The sequence below is a fragment of the Tursiops truncatus genome, chromosome X (genome assembly GCF_011762595.2).
Source record: "Tursiops truncatus isolate mTurTru1 chromosome X, mTurTru1.mat.Y, whole genome shotgun sequence".
Taxonomy (NCBI): Eukaryota; Metazoa; Chordata; class Mammalia; order Artiodactyla; family Delphinidae; genus Tursiops; species Tursiops truncatus.
Genome location: NC_047055.1, coordinates 57,241,900 through 57,267,188, shown reverse-complemented (window position 1 = coordinate 57,267,188; position 25,289 = coordinate 57,241,900). Strand labels below are relative to the sequence as shown.

The following is a 25,289-nucleotide window of genomic DNA, read 5'->3' as shown; positions in this document are numbered from 1 at the left end:
AGATTCTCATACACTAAGTGAGATGCGAAAACAGTTTGCAGGTAATGTATTGTAAAGCCATATCCCATGCCTCAGAACACTGATTTCAAACAGAATGAGATCTGATGCTGGCAACTAGAACAGTTTGCTAAGTAAACATACCCATGTATCATTTGATTGCCTTTTTCACAAACCTGACACAGTTGGCAGATGCCTAGGAATAAAAGCAAGTATACAGCTGGACAATTAACTAAGAATTTAAGTAATAGATCAGTATCAACAAATAAATCAGTTCCAAGACAATTTTTAATTTCTTGGCATATATACAAAATTTTAATATTAAAAAATAGGATACCACGCCTGAAAGGCATTAAAAACAGACTTTATTTCCTCTGAAAACTTACGGTTACAGTGTGCAAATTATGAATAATCATATATTCATGCTTTTGGAAATGCATATAAGAAAAATCAATCAAGAGTTGAGAGAGAAATTATCCAATACCAATAGCAGTAAATAACTTATTTGTAAGAAAACTGCTTTGAAGGATCACTACTATTTAGCAATCAAATTTCAACAAATTTTTTTCAAGGTTTTTAGCACTTTAGACAAAGGGCTGCCTTCTCCAGAACTACAGCTGTGACAGAAGTTAATCATTAGTGTGGCCATTATTTTACACAAAGGGCTGCCCATTTCAGAAACTACTATTCCAGAAGTTAACCATTAACATGACTATTTTCCTATGAGCAGCTAGATATCATAGAAGATGGGGAAATTATAACTCAGTTTTCCTATAGAAAAATATATGTTTATAATATACATATCATATATATCTATCTTTTTCTGGGCAGGCATACCAACTAGACAAAAATACAGTAGCAACATAGGTCTAGTAACCAGTTTTCATGTTGATCACTAAACTGAATGGTATTATCATTTTTGGTTAATAAGAAGCATGCATAACATAAACATTTTAAACACATGAATAAAAATTCTTTGATAATAGCTATTTTCAAAATTTAAAATTAGCTACTGAAATTTCTGCATCACATACAGCATTTATATTTTATTCATATGACTTCAGGCTTATGGTTTTACAACAAAACTAAAAGGTTTTCCTTTAAAGCTATGAAAACAAGTATTTGCAGTAATTAAGGTAGCTGAAAAGAATGCTCTTCGAATAATTTCTATTACATTCTGAGGCAACAGGAAATATCTAAAGTTCTCTAACACAAGGTTTTTAACAGTTGTGTATTATCTTAATCATCACTAATCATATTCAGGAGCTTTTAAACATTTCAACAGTATTTAATAAATAACCTGGAAGAGAAATTCCGATGCTGGCTAATGGATGAAATAGGGTACAGTATGGACTGGGCCATGAGACCACAGAATATCTCCTTCATTGTTTTAGAGAGCTGTAGTAAAGCTATCAGTATTTTTCTAGTCATTCTGGGTGTACCCTGATTGGCTGTTTACATAAGTGTGCATGCTGCATCAAGAGGCCTTAACTCTAAGACTATAACAAAGTACAATATCTTAATTGGTGCAGTTTACTGCAATTGTATTCAGACTCAATACTCTCATATAGTGGAAGCTTTTATATTGCTGGTACTGCGGGGCAGAGCCAATACCCGGCGCTTATAGGTATGTATTGTGCATTTAGCGCATGCCGTGGTTGGGTTTCAGGAAATATGATTTAAGATGGATCTGAATCCATATAACAAAGTAGGTTATAATGTGATTCCCTGATTTGTATAACATTATAAAAGGGGAAGAAAGGGATAGAGGGGATTAAAGAGATAGGAAAGAGGCTCTACAATGGGGAGAAGGATTAGGAGTAGCCTGAGAGGCTGGGAAGATTTTCTTCTGGATTCAGCTATATCCGCAGGGGGTTTAAAAGGTGAGGCAAGAGCTACATTCCTTGATTTTTTCCATTTCTCGTGAGTCTGTGACCTGACAGAGCTGGTTTCCTTTAAGATCTTCTCTGAAATCTGGAGAGGTCAGAGCCCTGCTGCAGCTGAAGTATGTAAGAACTATGTGCTTTCTACTGTAGCCATGGCTCTCTGATCAGCAAGATAGGCCAGACTGCATGACAACGCACTTTTAATGTATTTATTTATTGAAATAAGTTGTTGAGTCCAAACTATTGCTCAAAAAAGGTAAACCATCAGAGCTTGGCATTTGGAAAGATTTTAATATAGGCACTGTCACTGTAACTAGATTTGCTGCCTATGTACAGCCCTTGTATTTTTATGTTAAGTGCATATTAGGGTTTACCAATTGTCATATTCTATTTAGAGTCCTTGGTTGTTTCAGGTTTACCTACTAGAAGAGGAATATGAAGAGTTTATAGACTGTTTTCCTTATTAAGATTCAAAACCACAATTTCACGTTACTATGTTTACTTTTCTATTAGACTATAAAATACTAATTAAGGAAATAGATTTTTATTTTAAAAGCTTAATGCAATAAGAACACTGTGATCTATTGTGTTGGGGGAGGTGACAGCAAACAGTTATTTGCTGCATGAGATCTTTGATATTCACCCCCAAGACAATGAGAAAATTCTGAAACAACTTTTATTCCAGAAAAAACATTCTAAGGATGGCACTGCATTTATCTTCAATATCATTCTCATACAGTAGACATATGGAGAAACTGAGGCCCAGAAGTTAAATAATTTGCTTAATATCATCGGTGGCATAGCTAGGACTAAATTAGGTCCATAGACAATTAGGCTAGTGCTCCAGATACTCGACTAGACAGAATTTCCAAATACCAATGAGCCTATTCAAATCTTTCCACTTCTTCAGTATTGAGCCTTCCTAGTATGTTCAGGATTCACATACAAATATCACTACTAACATTTAAAAGAAAAAGTCACTGAGTAATGAACTCATCTTGCTTATAAAAGTGTCTACTTTAATATTAGCATTTTCAATACTCAAGATAGAAAACAAAACAAATCTCTATTTCAAGCATAGGCTCCTGCCTGGATCATGACACTTTAGTTTTTATCAGCTATATTTATGTATGCTTTTATCATTTGTGTCACGATGCTCATACCCATAAAGAAAATATAACTCAAATAATCAAAGGAAATATGTAAGCAGATTTTGAAATGTGGTTTTCAAACAAAGATCCAAAGTGGCAAGCAAAAGCTGTCCTAATACCATAGAATTATTAACAATGCATAGGATCACTTTCATAAACATAGCTATATTTCTGGGAATCAATCCATTTATAATTTTTATCTGCTAATCCCACAGGTTTGGTATCTTAAAGCAGGCAAGTCAATGTGCTTTACAAGTGTTTTGTGGTCTTGGAATGTCCTTTTTAAGGAAAATTCCCTTTTGGATTTCTATCATCTGTTTCTCTTGGTAATTCTGCATGTCAACTGGCTGCTGCTTTGTAACATTTTTCAAACCTTTCTTCCATCAAGAGGACTCTGAGGCTAGGAGGATTTTCCAAAATGTGCTATTCAGTTTGGTGTATACTCATTATTCAGAGGGCTCCTCTGGATTTCTCAGATTTGTGCTTTCCCTGGGAGTCTCTGAGTTGGCCTCTGGTATAGCACTGGATTCTGAAGCCTCTGGTTGTAAACTGTCTCCATCAAGGATAATGTCTTCAGGATTTGGTGGGGGTGGACAGAAGTCTTCGTTGGGGCAGATTTGTTGGAAAAGTGCTTCAGCCTGGCCAGGGAAGAAAGGGCACAAGAGTTTTTGAACATTAACGTAAAATGTATGTGCCTTTCTGGAACTATCAAAACAATGAAGTATCACCCTTAAAATTTTCTTTAAGTTATAGAACTTTACACAGCACACACGAGCTTCTAAAAACTGCTTTCAGAACTCCATGACTTTTCTCCCTCTAATTTATACATTCATTCAGGCCCACCCTTCAAGTATATCAGTACTTGCTAAGACTCTATGAAGTGCTCAGATAGTTGAGATTTTAAGGTCATTCATTCTACATGTCAACAGAAATACAATTTCCCTTAATATCCTTTATATAATTTCCTAATAGAGCCTGTTTGTGATATTTGTACAGTCTAATTTAGCATATACTAAGCTTAACAAGTCATTGTTCAAATCAAGAAAATTCTTCATTGTTTGCTCTACTATTTGCTTTTCTAATTTTCCTCTCCCTGTGCTTTGAGGAATATAACACAGTGTCCAAGACAATGGACACTGAATAGATAACCATGCCCAAATGCTGGCTCTGCCACTTAGCAGCAATGTGATCTGGGGAATGCTTACTCAGCTTCTGAGCCTTGCTCTCCTTGCCTATAGAATGGCAGAGTAAAGTAAGCCTCTCTATTTGGTAACTGTAATCATTGCTATTAATAATAACATAAATTAAAATGTTGAGATTTAAGCTGAGCTTAGTCTGGCAGGGTAAGAGAATAATAAAGTAAATGTGATCTTAATTAACAACAACAAATACACACACATACAAGAAAGTAAATGTGGCAAGTAGCACTGTTATTCTATTCTAAACATATTCCTGCTATTATTTAGATGAATACAGTTCTTTGTTAGATAAGGGTCCCTGCCAGGCTAGGGAGCTTGCACTCTAGCCTACCGGTAAAAGAACGTCATTAACGGGTTTTAAACATACGCTTGTTTTGCTTTAAAGGTTACAATGTCTGTCTGTACCACTTCAACCCTTCTTCCCAAAGTACACGCAAAGTCATCCATTAGGTCAGGAGTTGACAACTATGGCCCACATGTCAGATCCAGTCTGCTGCCTGTTTTCATAAGTAAAGCTTTACTGGAACACAGTTACTCTCATTCATTTATCTATGGTCTACGGCTGCTTTTGCACTGCAATGGTGGAGTTGAGTAGTTGCAAAATACATTATATGGGCTGCAAAATCGAAACTATTTGCCATTTGGCCATCTATAGCTTGTAAACTCCTACATCAGGTGAATAAAACCAGTATCTTTGGGATAGGGTGAAGGGTTGGTTAAGCAGAAACTTTTGAGCTTTGATGTCGAGTTGAAAGAAGGGACAGGGAGAGAAAAATAGCTTCTTTCCTTCTTAAGTATAGTTCAAAGTTATATTTTTAGACATGCCATTTTATTATGGATATTTTGAAATTAAATATTTGAGATGCCTGCTTTGCTTCCATCCTGGGGTCTTACCATATACATCTTTGCTGGAGACATTTAGTCCCTAGAAGCAGGACTGAGGTCAGACAGAGCCTCTACCTCACACTTTAGTTCCTGTAATGGTCACTGTGTCTGTTATCTCTACCTTGACTGCCTATAGAAGTTCTCCTTCTCCTTTACTCTCTGCATGCAATCAGTCAGCAAATCCTATCAATTTTATCTCTTAGTTCTTGACTCCACCTGTTCCTCCACTAGAGACATAGCCCAGACATGCACCATCTTTCCCCTGGACAACTGCAACATCTCAGAACTGGACTGGTCACTTTGCCTCTAGGGTTCCCCTGTGTAATCCATCTTTATGCTGCCCTTAGAAGGGTCAGTGGAAAATGAAATTCTGTTTATGCCTTTTTTTGGCTTAAAACTCTTCTAACAGGATAAAAATCCAAGACACTTATAGCAAACAACATCCTTCAGGCCTATCTTCTCTGGTATCATCATCTTCTTCTTCATCCCATCTCTGCCTCTCAGGCCTTTTGCTCCACTGTTACCTGTTTATTGGTACTTTCTTAAACATACCATGATGTTTACACCCTGGGCTGGTGCAAATGCTATCAATTTGATTGTCTATCACTTGGATGAAGAATTGCTACTCATCTTTTATATTCTTCCCTGTAAGGTTCTCTGACTCCTAGATACAACTCATGGCTCCTCTATATTACTTTTATACTTTCGATATCATTCTCTTATTGCATATACCACACTGCAATGTCATTTGTTTACACGTTTTTCTCCTTTACCAGACAGTGATTCATCCAGGAATAACGACTGGGTTTTAGTTAACTCTGAATCTTTAGTGCCAGGCATGGAGTAGAATCTCTCTTTCTCTCTCTCTTTTTATATATATATTTTAATATATTTATATATATAATATATATTATATATATATGGGAGAACTTTAGAAACCGTATATTATACAAATGTTGAATATAAATATTGTAACAATTATTATGATTACTATTATTATTACTGTTCCTCTTACTTCTACTCCAATTCCTCTGTATCTCACACCTTGTCTCCCTTTTGCCACCTCCCTGTAGGATAGATTTTCTCCTGAACTCCAGTCCCTGTGGCTAGATCCCACTCGACCTGTTTTTGTATATCCCTGTCATGAACAATGTGTGTCCTAAGACTGCCAAACAATTGCAGGTTGCCACCCTGCTTTTATTTGTGTTCTACCTGCTTGTGGAAATCCCACCTTCAGCTCACTGCCATTGGCCCTCTCTGATGCCAATTTCCTAAAGCCAGACTCCAGCCTTTCCCAAGTCTCTCCTCTTTCCAACTGCTGGAACCTTTTAGGGTCAACTGCCACTTTCTGGAAGGTCTATCTAGTGCTTCTTGGTGAACTGCATTTCATTTGCCAACTAAGCCCCAGTTCTGAGAGTTGTCACCAAGAGGTTGGTTCAGAGTACTTAATTGTCAACTTTTAACCTTCCTTGCTGTTTTAAAGCCAGAAGTTAGCTTAGGTAAAGACTTTCATGTGGTTAAAATAATTAAAAAGGGCTAATTATATTGTGAATTAGTTTCCTTATATTGGGAAGTACAGAGAGGACACGTTGAGTTATTTAGATATTCCTGTTTCTTTAACATACATCCACACAAAACAAACAAATATTTTGTCAATCTAGCAGTTTAATGTATTTAGGATGTATCTGCATTAACGAGTTGAAAGTAGCATAGTATACTAGATGAGTGTACAAGCACTGGAATCCAACAGACTTGAGGTTAAACCTTGGATAAAAAATTTAACAGCTATGTGATCTCTGGAAAAGTTATTTAGCCCCTTTGGCGCTTAGTTTCCTCATCTGTAAAATGGGGATGTCACAGATACTTACCTCATAGGGTTGTTGTGAGAACCAAATACAATAATATATATGAGATGATTAGGACAATGCCTGGCATGTAGAAAATGCTCAATGAATGGAAGCTTCAGAAGATATGACGCCTAAAATTGCCCTCTCCCTCAATGGCTTGAGAAAGTGAATGCTACTGCACTATGTGAGCAACTTGACAGTTCCTATGACCTATAAAGCTGGTCTTCAACTTACAAATTATGAACCAAAAGTCATAAGCAAGTTGCTGATCTGTCCATATAAACAACATTCTACATGCTGGTTAGACTGCCAGCCCAGTCCACATCAGCCAATATAACCCATTTCATACCTTAAGTATAATACAGAGTATAGTACTATTTAACTATTCTTATTCTCAAGGCAGTGGCAGCTCCTAGGCAATGGGGGTTCCTGAAGAAGGAGGGAGCTATCACTGGCTTGGGAGTATAGACAAGTAGGGACTATAGACCAGTCTGTTCATCAGTATCTGTGGGTAAATGAAACACTCCCTGTATTAAGAAAAGAAATATCTATGTCAGGTTCAGAAAAAAACTGGAGTAACACAAACTACAAAAACTAGCAAGTCACAGAAAGATTCACATAATAGAGAATGTCTTGGTATGCTCCTGCACACAACTTTAACTTGTGAGTAATAAACAGATCAGATTACTTTATATTTTTAATATGTCTTCAAATCATAAATAGCTTCATATGAACACAGAGAGACAGGTCTATGTTATTCAACATCTATACATTTACAAATAAGAAGAGCAGATGCAAACTTGCCAACTAGCAAAATGAAGCATTTTATTTCAAAAAAAAAAAAGAGAAAGAAAGAAAAATGATATCTGCAGGTACTTATGTTTCCTACACAGGCAAAGCTTAGGTGATGTTCTGAGGGCTTTTAGAGACAATTTGGAAGACAGAGTCATCAGTTAGTGCTTGGGATGAACACAGCATGACATACTGGAATTAGAACAGAGTTTATCTGAACAAACTGGCTATTTTTATTTTTTATTATTATTATTTTTTGTGGTACGCGGGCCTCTCACTGCTGTGGTCTCTCCCGTTGCGGAGCACAGGCTCCGGACGCGCAGGCTCAGCGGCCATGGCTCACAGGCCCAGCCGCTCCGCGGCATGTGGGATCCTCCCAGACCGGGGCACGAACCCGTGTCCCCTGCATCGGCAGGCGGACTCTCAACCACTGTGCCACCAGGGAAGCCCTATCTGAATAAACTGGCTATTTTTAAATGTTATTATTGATGCCCTTTAAAGTAGGCATTATAATGTTTCTCCCAAAACTGATGTGAGGTTAAAAGCTGTATAACAAATATAAACCTACTTATAATTAACAGTATATAATAATTAGCACCCAAACTAGTATTACTGTTTTCTTCTGTGAAAACACTGCACTCAAGTCTATCTTCTTGGGAATCAATATCTCATGATAAAATTATCCTTTAATTTTAATCTTTTAGCTTGCAGTTTAGATCACATTAGCACTTCTATATTAAGTCCTTATTTAAGGCCTTCCATTTTGGTTAAAAAAAACATTAAAGTTCACTCAGGAATAAAGTTACCTGGCTGATAACTTGCTGGTAATTTCTTCTTGGAAAAAAATGGACCATCAAAGCAAAAATGACTTGGCCATTTTAAGCCATAAATGTAGATATTGAACCATCCTGAGTTCCTATTAAACTAACAGAATAAATGATGGATGAGAGATGTGACTTCCTATTTTTGTTTGTTATCACTGACTAAATATGATTATCCTGGATCACCACTAGACTCTGAAGATGAGAAACAAAGAATCTGGTAAAAAACTGTAAATGTATAGGTCATAGCCTTGCTGCTATGCCTAAAAATTAAAGGCTCAAAAAGGCCATCTGCTCCTATAAGATCCCTACCACTAGTGGGAATGAAACTTCCATCTGTGGTCTTAGAACAACGTTAAATTATCCATTTATTGTTTCAATAAACAGATGCGCCAACTACATTGGTGAAAAGTTTAGACTTATACCTTAAAAAATGGTATTTTCTGCTCTACTCTTCCTGTCAAGTGCAGAAAAGTGTGTTTGTACATGCATATGAATTTTCAGCTTAGTAGACTCATAATTCACTTTTGGCATTTTGTGTCACCTGCCCTGTACCTATTGATAGCCCTGCCCAAGAACGCTGTCACAAAATTCCACCTTGATTTAACATACTCCTCAGCAGCTATTATAGTAGCTTTGGGACACCAGCTTGTGTCAAAACATTAAAGGAATCATGTTAATTGTGAAAAACTATATGTTCTTTTCCATGGTAAGGATGTGCCTTAAAAATGTGCCATTTTAAAAATACATTTTGTATGCCTTACTAGTTACACTCCTTTGGAAATGACTCAAGTTTACAGAGGAAAAAGTTTGTGTATTTCAAAATACAATGATAGGCCACCATTTAAATTAGAAGCAATGTTTCTTTAGAATACTGGCATTATAAATTAATTTTTCTGAATATGTATTTCTAACATCTTCTATCTTTATTCCCACAATGGAACTCATAAACAGTCTCTTGTAGTTCATCATTATATTCAAGAACGTGAAAATATTTGATATTAAAGTGGCTTTGTTGTTCACCGAGAAAAAGTTCAGGGGCAAATTGCAGAGATGGTATTAAATGAGAGAGATGCTTTTTAAGTTTCTTTTCCCACCTCCTAGAGGAAAAAACAATTCACTTTCCCTACCACACCAACTTCCTAACATAAAACCAAGAAACACCAACAGCCTTACCTGTTTGACTGCATTATCATTTCCTAAAGCACAGTCTGGGCCAGAGCAGACATAAACGTTGGATGGTAAATCATTATAAGAGTTCCTGCTGACGTCTGAAGAATCTCTCATATTGAAGTAAAGAGCCCACAGAAGTCTTGGCTTTTCAACTTCTTCATTTTCTAAATGTAGATATAAATTTTACTTACATCTAAAGCACAACATGCCTCTCAATTACTACAACATGTAGCCAATTGCTAACAAAGCTACCACTATATATTGTAGTAAATCAGAGCTTTGTATGTAAACTATAGTAAATCTGTATCCACACACTCTAATACATGTGTATGATATTTCAAGCAATGATGGCTTTTCAACCTAAGACAAGTTAGATTTTAAAAATTATTTTGATTATTAGTAAGTTACTTAGATTTAACTCCCATCATGTTCCCTTGGATTTCTCTTATTTCTCATCACCAGTATGAAAGCACTTATGATCATATTCATCTTTAAATTATGCCAATGAAGTGAGAAGTTAACATAAATTTATTTTCTTATGTTTCACATGGATAAACCAACTTAAAAAATTATAAAGTAAGTCAATGCTATATACAGGATTATGAGATGACCAGAATAGAGAAATCTATAAAGACAGGAAGTAGGGGAATTCCCTGGCGGTCCAGTGGTTAGGACTCAGTGCTTTCACTGCCGAGGCCCAGGTTCAATCCTTGGTTGGGGAACTAAGATCCCACAAACTGCGTGGCATGCCCACCCCACCCCCCTCAAAAAAAGACAGGAAGTAGATTAGGGTTACCTAGGGCTGTGGGGGAATTGAGGGTAAGTGCAGGTTAATGGCTAATGGGTATGGGGTATGGGTTTCTTTTTGGAGTGATGGAAATATTCTAAAATTGACTGTGGTGATGTTTGAACAATACATTAAAAAACATTGGATTTTATACTTTAAATGGGTGAATTGTATGGTATGTGACTCTCAATAAAGCTGTTATTAAAAAATAGTATATACAGGATTAAAAATTGGATATCCTAACTCACTAACACTCTGTCCTACTAGATTACAAAAGTAATGCCAACCAACCAACAAATAACAAAAATATGATTATGAGACTGTAAGCTGTTTTCAGTGCACATTCTCTCATTTACAGCAAGCATCTATTATGTGTTAGGCATCAGGCTAGGAGCTGGGGATACAAAGATGAAGTAGACTTAGTCCTTATTATCTTGCTCTTTCATGTTCCCTAATACAGAGCCTAGCACATAACAGATGCTCAATGAATAATTTCTGAACCAATTTTAATTCTGCTTTCAGGTATAATCAAAGCATGATGTGCTTATTAAAAGATCCAGCCCTCTTAATCTCAATACCTAAAGCCTAATCCTTGCTATCTTAATAATTATTTCTATGCCTTTCTTCTTTAGAAATGTTATAATTACATTTTCTTTGGTTGAAAACAGAAAATATTGCTGTTAATATATTTATTGACTACAGTGTTTTCTTAGCCTGAATCTGAAGAAAAATTCAAATTCTGTACAATGATAATAAAGGACGTGCATGACGATTACCCAAGACCATAAGGCACCTTGTGAATCATAAAGAAAATTCTAAAGGTATAATTATCTAGTTAATTAACTCTTATTGGTAGATTTATAATCAGTGGAGAAAAGTTAGCTAATTGCATTCTTCAGTTAAAAAGAATGTCCCATTCCCCAATTCAGGACAAATAGGTTTTTTATTATACTTAATTTAAAATATCTCCACTACAACAATACCAAATATGTTCTCTTTCTAGCTCATCCTGAATAATCCATAATTATTAATGTGATAGGATGAAGAAACTCTGGATGAAGTGATCCTTTAAGATGCTCCTTTCTAATGCTAAGATCTATGAGTCTAAGGTATCACTAACTTCATGTAAAGCACAAAATAGGTGGCAAAACCTACTTACTTACAAAATAAAGGAACATAAGGGACTCATATTTCACAGCTAAAACCATATGGCTCTTAGTAAATTTATTGGTGAGCTTAGTTTCAGTAAATCTTACAGGAAGATGGTTAAACATACTGCCTATCACTTATGAAACCAGACTCTAGGAGCATTGCAGAAAAGTGAGCTAAGGTCTGGTAGTCCTTTAATATTGCTCATTCCATTTCTAAGCGTATACTAAGAGAGCTTATCTTATATTTTATGAAAGTTCCAGCTCAGAGGAGGGCTTTCACTCAATAAAAATTGGGGGAAATGAATAATTCAATTATAGGAAAGAAATTTCATAGAGGTTGAAGTTTTGAAAAGAAACCGAGAGGAAGATGAAAAGTTGACATAGGCTGAAGATAAATGCTCTAGACACAAGGGAGTTATTGGGCTTTGACCTTAAAACCCTCAAAGAAACAAGTAATTGCTTCATCTTTCTTTGAGGCCAGCTGGAAGGCAGAGAGAGAGCTGGAAAAATAACATGCAATTGTGCAGTGCAAAATTGTCAAAAAATTATTAAAGCTGTCGAGGTTTGGTTAGGAATACATCACTTGGTCAGAAATAGAATTGGTTTTCTGTAATAGCTCATTTCATTCAATTAGATTGTGCAAAGGACTAAACAAGTAACAGGTAATTTAGAATAAAATCTTGGGCGAATTAAACTGGGGCAAGTACAGAATAAAGTAGGCTGAAGAAAATCAACAGTGGCACACCAAATAAAAGCAACAAATAGTCTATAGCTGCATGCCATGTTTAGGGAGAGAGTGAACTATTTTAGCAACATAGCACAGTAGCACAAGACCAAGAGAGTAGGAAGACTGCCACAGCTATGACCTAGACTGGACACAACAAATACAAAAAGGAATTAAGATAAGGTATTTTACTTCTCAGCTCAGTAAAAACACCCTCACCAGCCACCTATTTCAAAATGACACCTATAAGGGGAATTCCTGCATTTAGGCAGTGCTGATTTTTTGAGATAGGAACTGAATGAGATAGAATGAGATAATGCCACATGCTGTGCCCAGTGGAGGGAAGAAGAGAAAGAAGATGGTGCAGTGATGATATTACACTGCAGACATTTGAAGATATTGTACTAATGAAATTCTTGCTTCAATTTGTATGGAAAAATCTCAATTTCCTGCGTAAAATAAGAAACCACTTAGGAAAGTTCTACCTGTGCTTTGAAGGATATTATGGAATCTGGAAGAATTAATGCACATATGAATGGTGAGCAATCACCTCATTTTCTCACCTGCAGAATCAGGTTTATTAAGCATAAAGTATCTGAAATTTCCTTGGACTGTGAAGTAGGGAAGAGTTTAGAGATCTCTGATGCTCTTAAAGGAGGCTGGGAAGTAGGGCTCTTAGAAGTATTAGTACAACTGCTTCTTAAGACAGAGCATATGTCACGAGCTCCAGCTGATATCTTAAACATGAACAAGTAAGAAAGAGAGGGAATAGAAGGAATACCTTCACAAGGCTATTGGATTCCTCAGATACAAAGGCAAAGAAGTACTGTGTTTGAGAAGAGAACATTATCTTTTAATACTATAAATGAACTTCATTGCAAAGTGACTAGGCTGACTTTCACAAAAGCTCAGGAAGCACAGCACTGCACAGAACATATAAGTCGAATAAAAAGAAAATAAGCTTAAATAATGTTATTCCTCTGGCACACATTTTAAAACAAAATATTTATAAAGCTTTAAATCATAAGGTTTCATATCATAGTCAAATAATTAAAACATAATAGTAAAAGCCATCAATCTGTGAAAATAGGGGCTTTTGCTACAGAGAAGAATGTGCTTTAATGTATTAAAAGTTCATATTACTCATAAAGTTCCTTCTTCCTCATTTAGGCAGGAAAATGAATTGAGTTCTCTTCTCCAGGTGACTTTGCCTCTTTGACCTGCCATGGCCCAGTGCTCACTTTATCTGGTGATTCATTTTCAATAACTCCAACAGTATTTGTTCTGACATTTTAATTAAAATATGACCACTACCTCATCCTGATGATAAAAAGGCCTATGTGTCAGTGAAAACTGGCTTTTCAGTGCCTCAGTGCACCTGAGGACCCCTCTGAGCACATAGTTCTTACTAAAGAATTTCACTCAGGTTCTAAACAATACATCATTTCAAAATAGGATCACATTAACCATTAAGATTAATGTTTAAAAATCTAAAATGGCTAGAGGATGCTAAGTAATGAATATGTAATTTACCCATCTTGATTTTTTAAAAAAGAAAATGCATTTAAAAAGTGAAGAGCAATGATACAATATTCAAATTTAGTATATTATTTGGGACCACCACACAATGAAATTACAACCAAAAATTTTGAAAAAATTCAGAAATAAAGAAGGAATTCTGAGTTTTTATAAGCAAGGTAACTAAAGCCAAAGACAAAACTATTATTCCATTTTACATTTAGGAATATTATTGTGTATTGTAACTCTGCAATCAAATTTTTAACAATACATTTATATGAGACTTTCCAATGGAAAAAAAAAGTAAATATGAAACAAATTAAATTCCAAACTAAAGTGAAGTAAATTTTCAGACTGCAGAATTTGATTCAAGCAGCCCAAAAAGAAATTAATTATACCGATATTAGCTCCTGAGAATGGAGCAGTTTGTTTTCCTATGTAAATGTAAATGCTCCTTTATGCACTATCTTGCAAAGAAAACAAACAAGACACACAGAAGATGAGCTAAAAGGAAATACAATAGGTAGGGGTAAATAAATGGTTGCCTGAACAAACATAACATCCAAAGAAAATGAAGATATATGAATTAATGAACTGGCCAGGATTCAAGTGGACATCCAAATCCTATAATGAAAATCACCGTCACTTCATACAAATGAATAAGATCCATTAGGCCATGTTTTGATCACCTACACATAGAATTCACTACAATTTGCTCCATTCACAGCTACAAGGGCTACCCTATGATGCGGGGAGAAAAGTTAAAAAATTCGTGGTTGAAAAGCATCTTTCCACCATGAGTAGGCAGCAAAGTGGCATGTATGTTTTGAAAGCTAAATATTTATCACATCACTAGCATGCAATGCATGAAAAGACAATTATTGGTTAGGGAGGATTCCTACGTTTGCCAATTAATAGCTTAACTTTCTCTCAGTTGAACCAAGTTTTTTTTTTTTTCTTTATAAATGGAGATAACTTTTTCTGATAAAGGAATATATGCTCTTCATACAACATCTATAAAATAAAGAAAATTAAAAGGAAAAAGAATTATACATAATCCCACCAAAATTGAGAGATTTCCTGAGTCTTTTTTCTATGCATATGAGTATGTACACATATAAATTTATATTTTTGCACTTAATTATATACATTGTGTGTGAGATGTAGCTTTTTCTCTTATTATAAATATTTCCCCAGTTTTAGGAAGAGAATGTGCTTAGTCATCCTAGTAAAACATGTAAGCATTGGTGCTGAATACATCACCTTTCAATTCAGGTTGCAGAAACCTTCCTGAGATCTCTAAAGAGGAGTAAAGTGGTCACGTTACCTTTCCATCATGAATCACTGATTATTGTTCTTACCTATCTCCTTTTCGGTATATGGAGTAAACAATTTCTGCACAACTGGTTCTAAATCTTCTCTTGCTGTTTTAGAAGACGTACAAGTCAAATGAACCAAATCTGTTTAAAAAAAAAATATTTTGAGTTCCTGCTTATCACAAATTTCACTGTGTACTCATATTCAAGGCACTAAGCTGGTGCCATTGGGAATAGAGCCAAGCACGTCATGGCTCCCGTCTTTAAGAACTTTATAATCTAGTGATGGAGGACATGTAAGAACCATAACAATATGCTATGTGTGTTAAAAAAAATAGCGAAAATATATGTTAACTAATAACAAAGAGGGAGCACACTAAGACTCAAGACTAAGTACCAGTTGATGGTTATGTAAAACCAGCAAGGTAAAAAAGCTTAGGAAACCATTTATTCATAGAAAGAGCTTAAGCTATCCTTACAACATTCCCAACGAGGGTGGATAAAGGATTGCTAAGCAAAATACTGTATAAAAAAGACTAAAAGTGGACTATTTTTTTACCTAGAGAACACACAGTATTCTTCAGACAGAAAAACCCATTTATACATTGACAAGTTAAATATAATATAAATTGACAAGTTAAAAACAATATAAATTGACAAGTTAAAAACAAATCATCTATTCATTATAGGGTTCTCTAAGAAAGTTTTTTGGGGAACACTGTTAGCTTAGTTGAATCATACTTAAAAGTCCATAATATGGCACAAGTCAAAACTTGTGTAATATTTTCAGGATTTCCAAATCACTTTGTTTTGCATTTACAGGTTCATGGGGCCCAGACCTCAGAGAATGTTTGGGTTAGAGAATACCATGTACAAAAAAGGTCCTTCACAGAAGTGAAATACTGTAGCCTAAGGCACTTAGAATTCCTAAAGGCCTACATACAAAGGGCAAAGGAAGGACAAAAGGTTCTACATACTGAAAGGAAGAACTAAGGGGATCCCTAAATGGGAGTAATTCTTCTGGTTTTGGAAAGGGTTTAGGGCAGAACAGAATTATGGCAGAAAGAATATATATTAGAGAAAAGTATAAGAACTGAGACATTCCTACTCCTAAAACACCAGTAGAGAAGTACATGCACTTCTTTTCTAAAGTTTACTTTAGGCTAGTAGACTTTTTAAAACCCCAGGAACATGGTTCAAAGTTTATCATGGAAGCACAACATCAGAATAGAATTCTCTTTATTAAAATTAATTCCACATTCTACTCTAAAATATGTCTAAGCATAAAGGGACTCTTAATAACCATGTGAGCTAAAATCAAAGTTTGTAGTATTTTTTTCCAGGTGCACCAAAGAAAGTGATATTCTAAGAAAGTTCCTGTCTTATGTATGGCCTAATAAAATATCTACCTTATTTAAGCAATGTTTTTGTATTAATATAACAATGATTCCCATTGGTTTTGGGATATTGAAGGATATACAGTATTTCAATACATAACCTTTACAACAAAATTATTCCTAATGAACTTAAAATTTTCAAATGCAATATAACTTTGGTAGGGAGGGAGTTTAAAGTCCCTAGATAAATGCTGAATTAAACAGAGTATATAACTATAAAGGCAGAAATATCTGATGTAACACTTGAGAGAAACTGTCCTCTCTTATCCCCCAGTCTCACAAAATACCAACATTCATGTCAAAGTTCTCAATTTTCCAGTTCTTTCCTATTCAATTGACGTACACTAGGGGGGAAAGCAGATGAACATGAATATAAATAAAAAAGCATATTTTGAAAAATATCTTAACTGTAAACTACTAGTTCTATAAGTCAGGATATATAAAAGAAATACACCAGAGTAAATATATCCTTATGTTTCCTAACAGTGTAACAGAGTTCAGTTCATGGAATGCTAGCAAAAATTTCTAGTAATAAATTCAGATTATCATCTTGTACTTAATAACTTTTATTAGGAAAAGTTAAAGACATCTATACCTTGAATTCTAATACCTTGATTCTGCTTAGATGCTACTTTTTTTTTTTTTTTGCGGTACACGGGCCTCTCACTGTTGTGGCCTCTCTCGTTGCGGAGCACAGGCTCCGGACGTGCAGGCTCAGTGGCCATGGCTCACGGGCCCAGCCACTCTGCAGCATGTGGGATCTTCCCGGACCGGGGCACGAACCCGTGTCCCCTGCATAGGCAGGCGGACTCTCAACCACTGTGCCACCAGGGAATCCCGATGCTACATTATTAATTCATTTACAAATTTAAGGTATGAACAACTATTTTTTCTCCCTGCTTATTACCCGCTTTTCCTGTTATCTATGTCACTTCCTTGTATAGGTTACTCTGAATTTATTGCTTCTTTTCAAATCAGAGGTTGATTGTATTATTTTTTTTTAATTCAGATTATTTTCAAAGTTGGTTTATTAATCTTCATACATCTCATAAGTCTTTAGCAAGGGCAAGTTTTAGAGTCAGTTTTCCTCTTAGTCGAATATAACTTTCACTTTTCAATAGGTGTTTAATAAATATTTGTGGCTAAAGACAATTCGCTTCCCTGCCATGAGCAGACATTAAGTACTCACAGTCTTAGGAAGACATACATGTGCATACAAATATACGTATGCATACACATGCATAGGGAAAATTTTACTAATTACTTATATGAAGTGTGGAAAAATTATGACTGACCAGGGTAGAAGTAAGGAAAGCATAAGTGGATAATCCTCAAATTACTTAAATCTGCCTGAGAAATGCTCACAGGCGCTTTAAGATATATCTTTAAAATTCTCAAAATAATTTAAAAGATTATCTAGAATTTACTGTATGGTGAACTTGCATGTGTCAGACACTACTCTAAGCATGTCAGAAGTATTACTTCATTTTACCTGTGCAACAGCCAACTATTATCTTCATTTTACAGGAGAGAAAACAGAGGAACAGTGGAGTTAAGCAGATTTCCCAAAGTTATGCAACTACTAAAAGGAAGAGCTGGGGCTCAGAGTTGGAATTCAAGCCCACGTGGTCTGCCTCTAGAGTGCCTGCTCTTAGTCACTGAACAATGTTGTGTAACTGTAATAATCACCTGCAGAAGGTACAGCTAGTCACTTAAGGCAGCAACATTCAAACTGGGAGGTGTATAAAGATACAAGAGGACTTTCCACAAGGTAAATAACTCTAAGGGAGTCACTGTCCAGATGCTCAACCTCACCTCCTGCAATTTTATTAAGCAATACATTTCAAGAAATTTACTTTGTGTTTAATAATCCTTTATCAAAACTGTAATATATTTGATAGTTTGATTCATTTTGCACAAATATAATTGGATTAATTACTGAATCCAGAAGACATATTTTAAGCTTACTGTCTTTGGAAATTTTAAAAAAATCTATTTCTATTTATTATTTGAAGTGGGTGATAGTGGGTATCAAATATCTCTGATACTTAAATTCCATTGAATACATTTAAAGGGGTGATGTTACCATTTTACCATTACATACCAACATTTATAATGTTAGAAACTACACTCTTGGTGATTATTTGAATTTTATGACAAAAAACTGTATATGTCAAATTATACAAATTATACGTGTTTGAGGGGTACATGAGCAAAAAGGTTTCAATACCTTAAGGTGTTAACATAATTGCAAAACCATACCTATAGAACATGTTGTCATATTTCTACCAAAATTTAACTCTGTGTAAAATGCTCCTTTCTATTCTGTGACCTTAACTCCTCTCCACGAAACTAACTTGCTCAGTAAATGCTAAAAATGACCACAAATTAGATTATATGGGGCAACTGCTTTCCTAAAAGTATTACATTCATTAGTGCCAATTAACAACTATAACTAAGATTGTGGAAGATGCAATAGAACTGGAAACATTAGCCACTGGCATCATGTGAGATAATAACTGACTCAAAAAATAGTTTAAACCTTGACTCTACCTTTTATAAAGTATGCTCCTTTTACTTCATTTAGCAACTGCTTAAAGGCTTAACAGGCTAAAAGATGACAAAATGTGTTCTCTGTCACAATTCTTCTCTTGGCAATATATTTAGCTTTGTATTGGCATTAAAGAAACTGCAAAATATCCTATTCAATTTATAAGCTTCTGCACAGCAAAAGCTGTGCAAAACAAAATGAAAAGACAATCTACGGAATGGGAGAAAATATTTGCAAGTGATGTGACCAATAAGGGCTTAATTTCCAAAACATACAAAAAGTTACACAGCCCAATATCAAGAAACAAACAACCCAATCAAAAAATGGGCAGACCTAAATAGACATTTCTCCAAAGAAGACATACATATGGCCAAAAGGCACATGAAAAATGAATAACATCATTAATTATTAGAGAAATGTGGGAGCACCTCAACATATAAGCCAAATGCTAACAGCCATAAAAGGGAAAATCGACAGTAACACAATAATAGTGGGGGGACTTTAACAACCTACTTGCACCAATGGACAGATCATCCAGACAGAATATCAATAAGGAAACATAGGCCTTAAATGGCACATTAGACCAGATGGATTTAGTTGATATTTATAGAGCGTTCCATGTGAAAGCAGCAGAATACACTTTTTTCTCAAGTGCACATGGAACAGTCTCGAGGAAGATCACATACTGGGCCACAAATCAAGCCTCAGTAAATTTAAGAAAACTGAAATCATGCCAAGCATCTTTTCTGACCACAACACTATGAGATTAGAAATAAACTACAGGAAAAAAAAAACCTGTAAAAACACAAACACGTGGAGACTAAACAATATGTTACTAAACAACCAACGGTTCGCCGAAGAAATTAAAGAGGAAGTCAAAAAATACCTAGAAACAAATGACAACAAAAACACGATGATCCAAAACCTATGGGATGCAACAAAAGCAATTCTAAGAGGCAAGTTTACAGCAATACAATTGTACCTCAGGAAACAAGAAAAATCTCAAATAAGCACCTAACCTTACACCGTAAGCAACCAGACAAAGAATAACAAACAAAACCCAAAGTTAGTAGAAGGAAAGCAATCATAAAGATCAGAGCAGAAATAAATGAAATAGAAATAAAGAAAACAACAGAAAGATCAATGAAACTAAAAGCTGGTTCTTTGAGAAAATAAAATTGATAAAATTGATAAACCTTTAGCCAGACTCATCAAAAAAAATAAACAGGAGATGACTCAAATCAATAAAATTAGAAATGAAAAAGGAGAAGTTACAATTGACACCACAGAAATACGAAAGATCATAAGAGACTACCACAAGCAACTATGTGCCAATAAAATGGACAACCTAGAAGAAATGGACAAATTCTTAGAAAGGTACAATGTTCCAAGACTGAACCAGGAAGAAACAAAATATGAACAGACCAATCACAAGTACTGAATTTAAAAAGTTCCAAAAGAGTCCAGGAACAGATGGCTTCACAGGGGAATTCCATCAAACATTTAGAGAAGAGTTAACACCTATTCTTCTCAAACTCTTCCAAAAAACTGCAGAGGAAGGAACAGTCTCAAGCTCATTCTATGAGGCCACCATCACCCTGATACCAAAACCAGACAAAGACACCATAAAAAAGGAAAATCACAGGCCAAAATCACTGATGAACATAGAAGCAAAAATTCTCAACAAAATACTAGAAAACAGAATCCAACAGCACATTAAAAGGATCATACACCATGAACAAGTGGGGTTTATCCCAGGGATGCAAGGATTCTACAATATATGCAAACCAATCAATGTGATATACCACATTAACAAGCTGAAGAATAAAAACCATAAGATCATCTCAATAGATGCAGAAAAAACTTTTGACAAAATTCAACACCCATTTATGATAAAAACTCTCCAGAAAGTGGGCAAAGAGGGAAATTACCTCAACCTAACAGAGGCCATATATGAGAAACCCACAGCTAACATCATACTCAATGGTAAAAAGCTGAAAGCATTTTCTCTAAGATCAGGAACAAGACAAGGATGTCCTCTCTTGCCACTTTTATTCAACATAGTTTTGGAAGTCCTGGCCATGACAATCAGAGAAGAAAAAGAAATAAAAGAATCCAAATTGGAAAAGAAGTAAAACTGTCACTATTTGAAGATGACATGATCTTATACAGATCCTATACAGATCCTATACATGATCCTATACAGAGAAAATCCTAAAGATGCTACCAGAAAACTCCTAGAGCTCATCAATGAATTTGCTAGAGTTGCAAGATACAGAAATCTCTTGCTATACACTAATAATGAAGGATCAGAAAGAGAGATTAAGGAAACAATCCCATTTACCATCACATCAAAAAGAATAAAATATCTAGGAATAAATCTACCTAAGGAGGCAAAAAACTTGTACTCAGAAAACTATAAGATACTAATGAAAGAAATAAAAGATGACACAAACAGATGGAGAGATATACCATGTTCTTGGACTGGAAGAATCAATACTGTGAAAATGACTATACTATCCAAAGGAATCTAAAGATTCGATGCAATCCCTATCAAATTATCGATGGCATTTTTTACAGAACTAGAACAAAAAATTTCAAACTTTGTATGGAAACACAGAAGACCGCAAATAGCCAAAGCAATCTTGAGAAAGAAAAATGGAGCTGGAGGAATCAGGCTCCCTGACTTCAGACTATTCTACAAAGCTACAGTAATCAAGACAGTATGGTACTGGCACAAAAACAGAAATATAGGAACAGGATACAATGTCCAGAAATAAATCCATGCACCTATGTTCAATTAATCTATGACAAAGGAGGCAAGAATATACAATGGAGAAAAGACAGTCTCTTCAATAAGTGGTGCGGGGTAAACAGGAAAGCTACATGTAAAAGAATGAAATTAGAACATTCTCTGACACTATACACAAAAATAAACTCAGTATGGATTAAAGACCTAAATGTAAGGCCGGATACTATAAAATTCATAGAGGAAAACCTAGGGAGAACACTCTTTGATATAAATTGCAGCAATATCGTTTTGTATCCACCTCTTAGTGTAATGAAAATAAAAACAAAAATAAACAAATGGGACCTAATGAAACTTAAAAGCTTTTGCACAGCAAAGGAAACCATAAACAAAACGAATTGACAACCCATAGAATGGGAGAAAATATTTGCAAACAAAGCAACCAACAAGGGATTAAACTCCAAAATATACAAACAGCTCATGCAGCTCAATAACAAAAACAACAACAAAAACTGATCAAAAAATGGGTGGAAGATCTAAATAGACATTCCTCCAAAGAAGACATTCCTCCAAAGAAGACCAAGAAGCACATGAAAAGATGCTCAACATCGCTAATTATTAGATAAATGCAAATCAAAACTACAATGAGTTATCACCTCACACTAGTGAGAATGGCCATCATCAAAAAATCTACAAACAATAAATGCTGCAGCGGGTGTGGAGAAAAGGGAACCCTTCTACACTGTTGGTGGGAATGTAAATTGGTACAGCCACTATGGAGAACAATAAGGAGGTTACTTAAAAAACTAAAAATAGAGCTACCATATGATCCAGCAATCTCACTCCTGGGCATATACCCGAAGAAAACTGTAATTTGAAAGGATACATGCACCCCAATGTTCACTGCAGCACTATTTACAGTAGCCAGGTCATGGAAGCAACCTAAATGTCCATCAACAGAGGAATGGATAAAGAAGATGTGGTATATATATAAAATTGAATATTACTCAGCTATAAAAAAGAGCAAAATAATGCCAGTTACAACATGGATGGACCTAGAGATTGTCATACTGAGTGAAGTAAGTCAGACAGAGAAAGACAAATATCATATGCTATCACTTATATGTGGAATCTAAAAAAAATGGTACAAATGAACTTATTTATAGAACTGAAATAGAGTCACAGATGTAGAAAACAATCTTATGGTTACTGGGGGGAAAGGGAGGGAGGGATAAACTGGGAGATTAGGATTGACATATACACACTACTATATATAAAATAGATAATTAGTAAGGACCTACTGTATAGCACAGGGAACTTTACTCAATACTCTGTAATGACCTACATGGGAAAATAATCTAAAAAAAGAGTGGATATATGTATATTTATAACTGATTCACTTTGCTGTACAGGAGAAAGTAACTCAACATTGTAAATCCACTATACTCCAAAAAAAAAATTAAAGAAATGGAAATCAAAACTACAATGAGGTACCACCTCACACCAGTCAGAATGACCATCATCGAAAAGTCTACAAATAAATGCTGGAGAGGGTGTGGAGAAAAGGGAACCCTGCTACACTGGGAATATAAATTGGTACAACCACTATGGAGAACAGTATGGAGGTTACTTAAAAAACTAAAAATAGAACTACCATATGATCCAACAATCCCACTGCTGGGCATATATCTGGATAAAACTCTAATTTGAAAAGATACATGCACCACAGTGTTCACAGCAGCACTATTTATAATAGCCAAGGCATGGAAGCAACTTAATTTTCCATCAACAGATGAATGGATAAAGGAGATGTGGTATACATATACAGTGGAATATTACTCAGCCATGAAAAGAAGAATGAAATAATGCCATTTGCAGCAACATGAATGGACTTGGAGATGATCATATTAAGTGAAGTAAGTCAGAAAGAGAAAGACAAATACTATATGATATCACTTATATGTGGAATCTAAAAAATGACACAAATGAATTTATTTACAAAACAGAAACAGACTCACAGACATGGAAAACAAAGTTATAGTTATCAAAGGGGAAAGGTGGGGTGAGGGATAAATTAGGAGCTTGGAATCAACAGATAAACACTACTAAATATAAACAGATAAACAACAAGGCCCTACTTTATAGCACAGGGAACTATATTCAATATTTTGTAATAACCTATAATGGAAAAAAATCTGAGAAAGTTATATATATATATATATATGTGTGTGTATGTATATATATGTATATACATACACACACATATACATATATATAACTGCATCACTTTGCTGCACACCAGGAACCAACATAACATTGTAAACCAACTATACTTCAATTTTAAAAAAAAGAAACTACAAAAGAAGTTTTAATTCATAGACCATAGCATAAGGGTAATAACTGAAAAACTTTGGTGGAGTGGCAGTCACAATCAGCACCACTGAAACAAGAGCATCTGAAACTCAGAAGTCAGACATCACTCAACACAAACCAGAAATAACACACTTTCAGTTCTCTAAAATTGGGTTTGGAACACCCATTTCTCACATAAATGACTGCCTTCTTACAAGTTGTTGTTTTGAAACACACGGGAAGTGGGATTTCTACTCAGAATTTGCACAATAGTAATGTACACATTTAAAAGTGACAAAAGTGAGAAGTCTAATGTGCAGTAGCAGGGTGACACAGTAGAGGATGGCTATGCAGGTCTGGTATTACTTTGGTCTTTGTATCAATTTGGCCAAGTCAGTTTATCTCTCTGGCCTCTGTTCTCATGATTAAATGGAAGGAGTGGAATTAGTTCCATCTACAAGACTTCTTCTAGTTCTAAAGTTTTATGAATCTAACTTCATACTCATCAGCCATGATTCTTTCAATGATGACAGATGTTAACCCAGAAACTGATGACATTACAAATGTGAATGTAAAACCTAAATGAATGCTTGCTGAAAAAAAATAGGAACTCTATTTCTCAAGCTTCTGAGACTATCACACACAGCAGTCATACAAGTAAGCAAAATTGTTCCAAATGCATTTAAAGAAACTTTACATATGGGTTAGTCAACAAGTGCATTTTGTTGGGCAACCTAACTAGGACTAAATAATTTATGTACATAGGGATCGATGTGGCTCATAACTTGTCTTTCATATAGGCATAAAGGCCAAATGTCATTTATGTAATATAGTCCAAGTAAGAATATGACTGTGTCAGTAAGACAGAAAAGGTCAGAAACACATTTTCTTTATGATACCAAGTGAGGAACTGAGTTTCATGACATATGGTACACAGTTTGGTTTCTGAATCCAACCAAGAAAAACTCCAGAGTAACTCCAGAGTCAGTTTGC

At 35.2% G+C, this 25,289-nt stretch overlaps 1 protein-coding gene across 4 annotated transcripts in view; it reads right to left on the bottom strand.

Moving 5' to 3' along the window:
* Nucleotides 1-345: 345 nt before the first annotated feature.
* The window catches only part of CHM (CHM Rab escort protein), a 198,197-nt gene continuing 173,253 nt past the window's right edge, over nt 346-25,289 (bottom strand). For all 4 annotated transcript variants that reach the window (XM_033849258.2, XM_033849259.2, XM_019932222.3 and 1 more), the window contains 3 exons: nt 15,293-15,391; nt 9,755-9,915; nt 346-3,672 (listed from right to left, as the gene is read on the bottom strand). In XM_033849258.2, the coding sequence (XP_033705149.1) occupies nt 3,481-3,672; nt 9,755-9,915; nt 15,293-15,391 (452 nt within the window). In that variant the 3' untranslated portion in view covers nt 346-3,480. The remainder of the gene's footprint in view (nt 3,673-9,754; nt 9,916-15,292; nt 15,392-25,289) is intronic.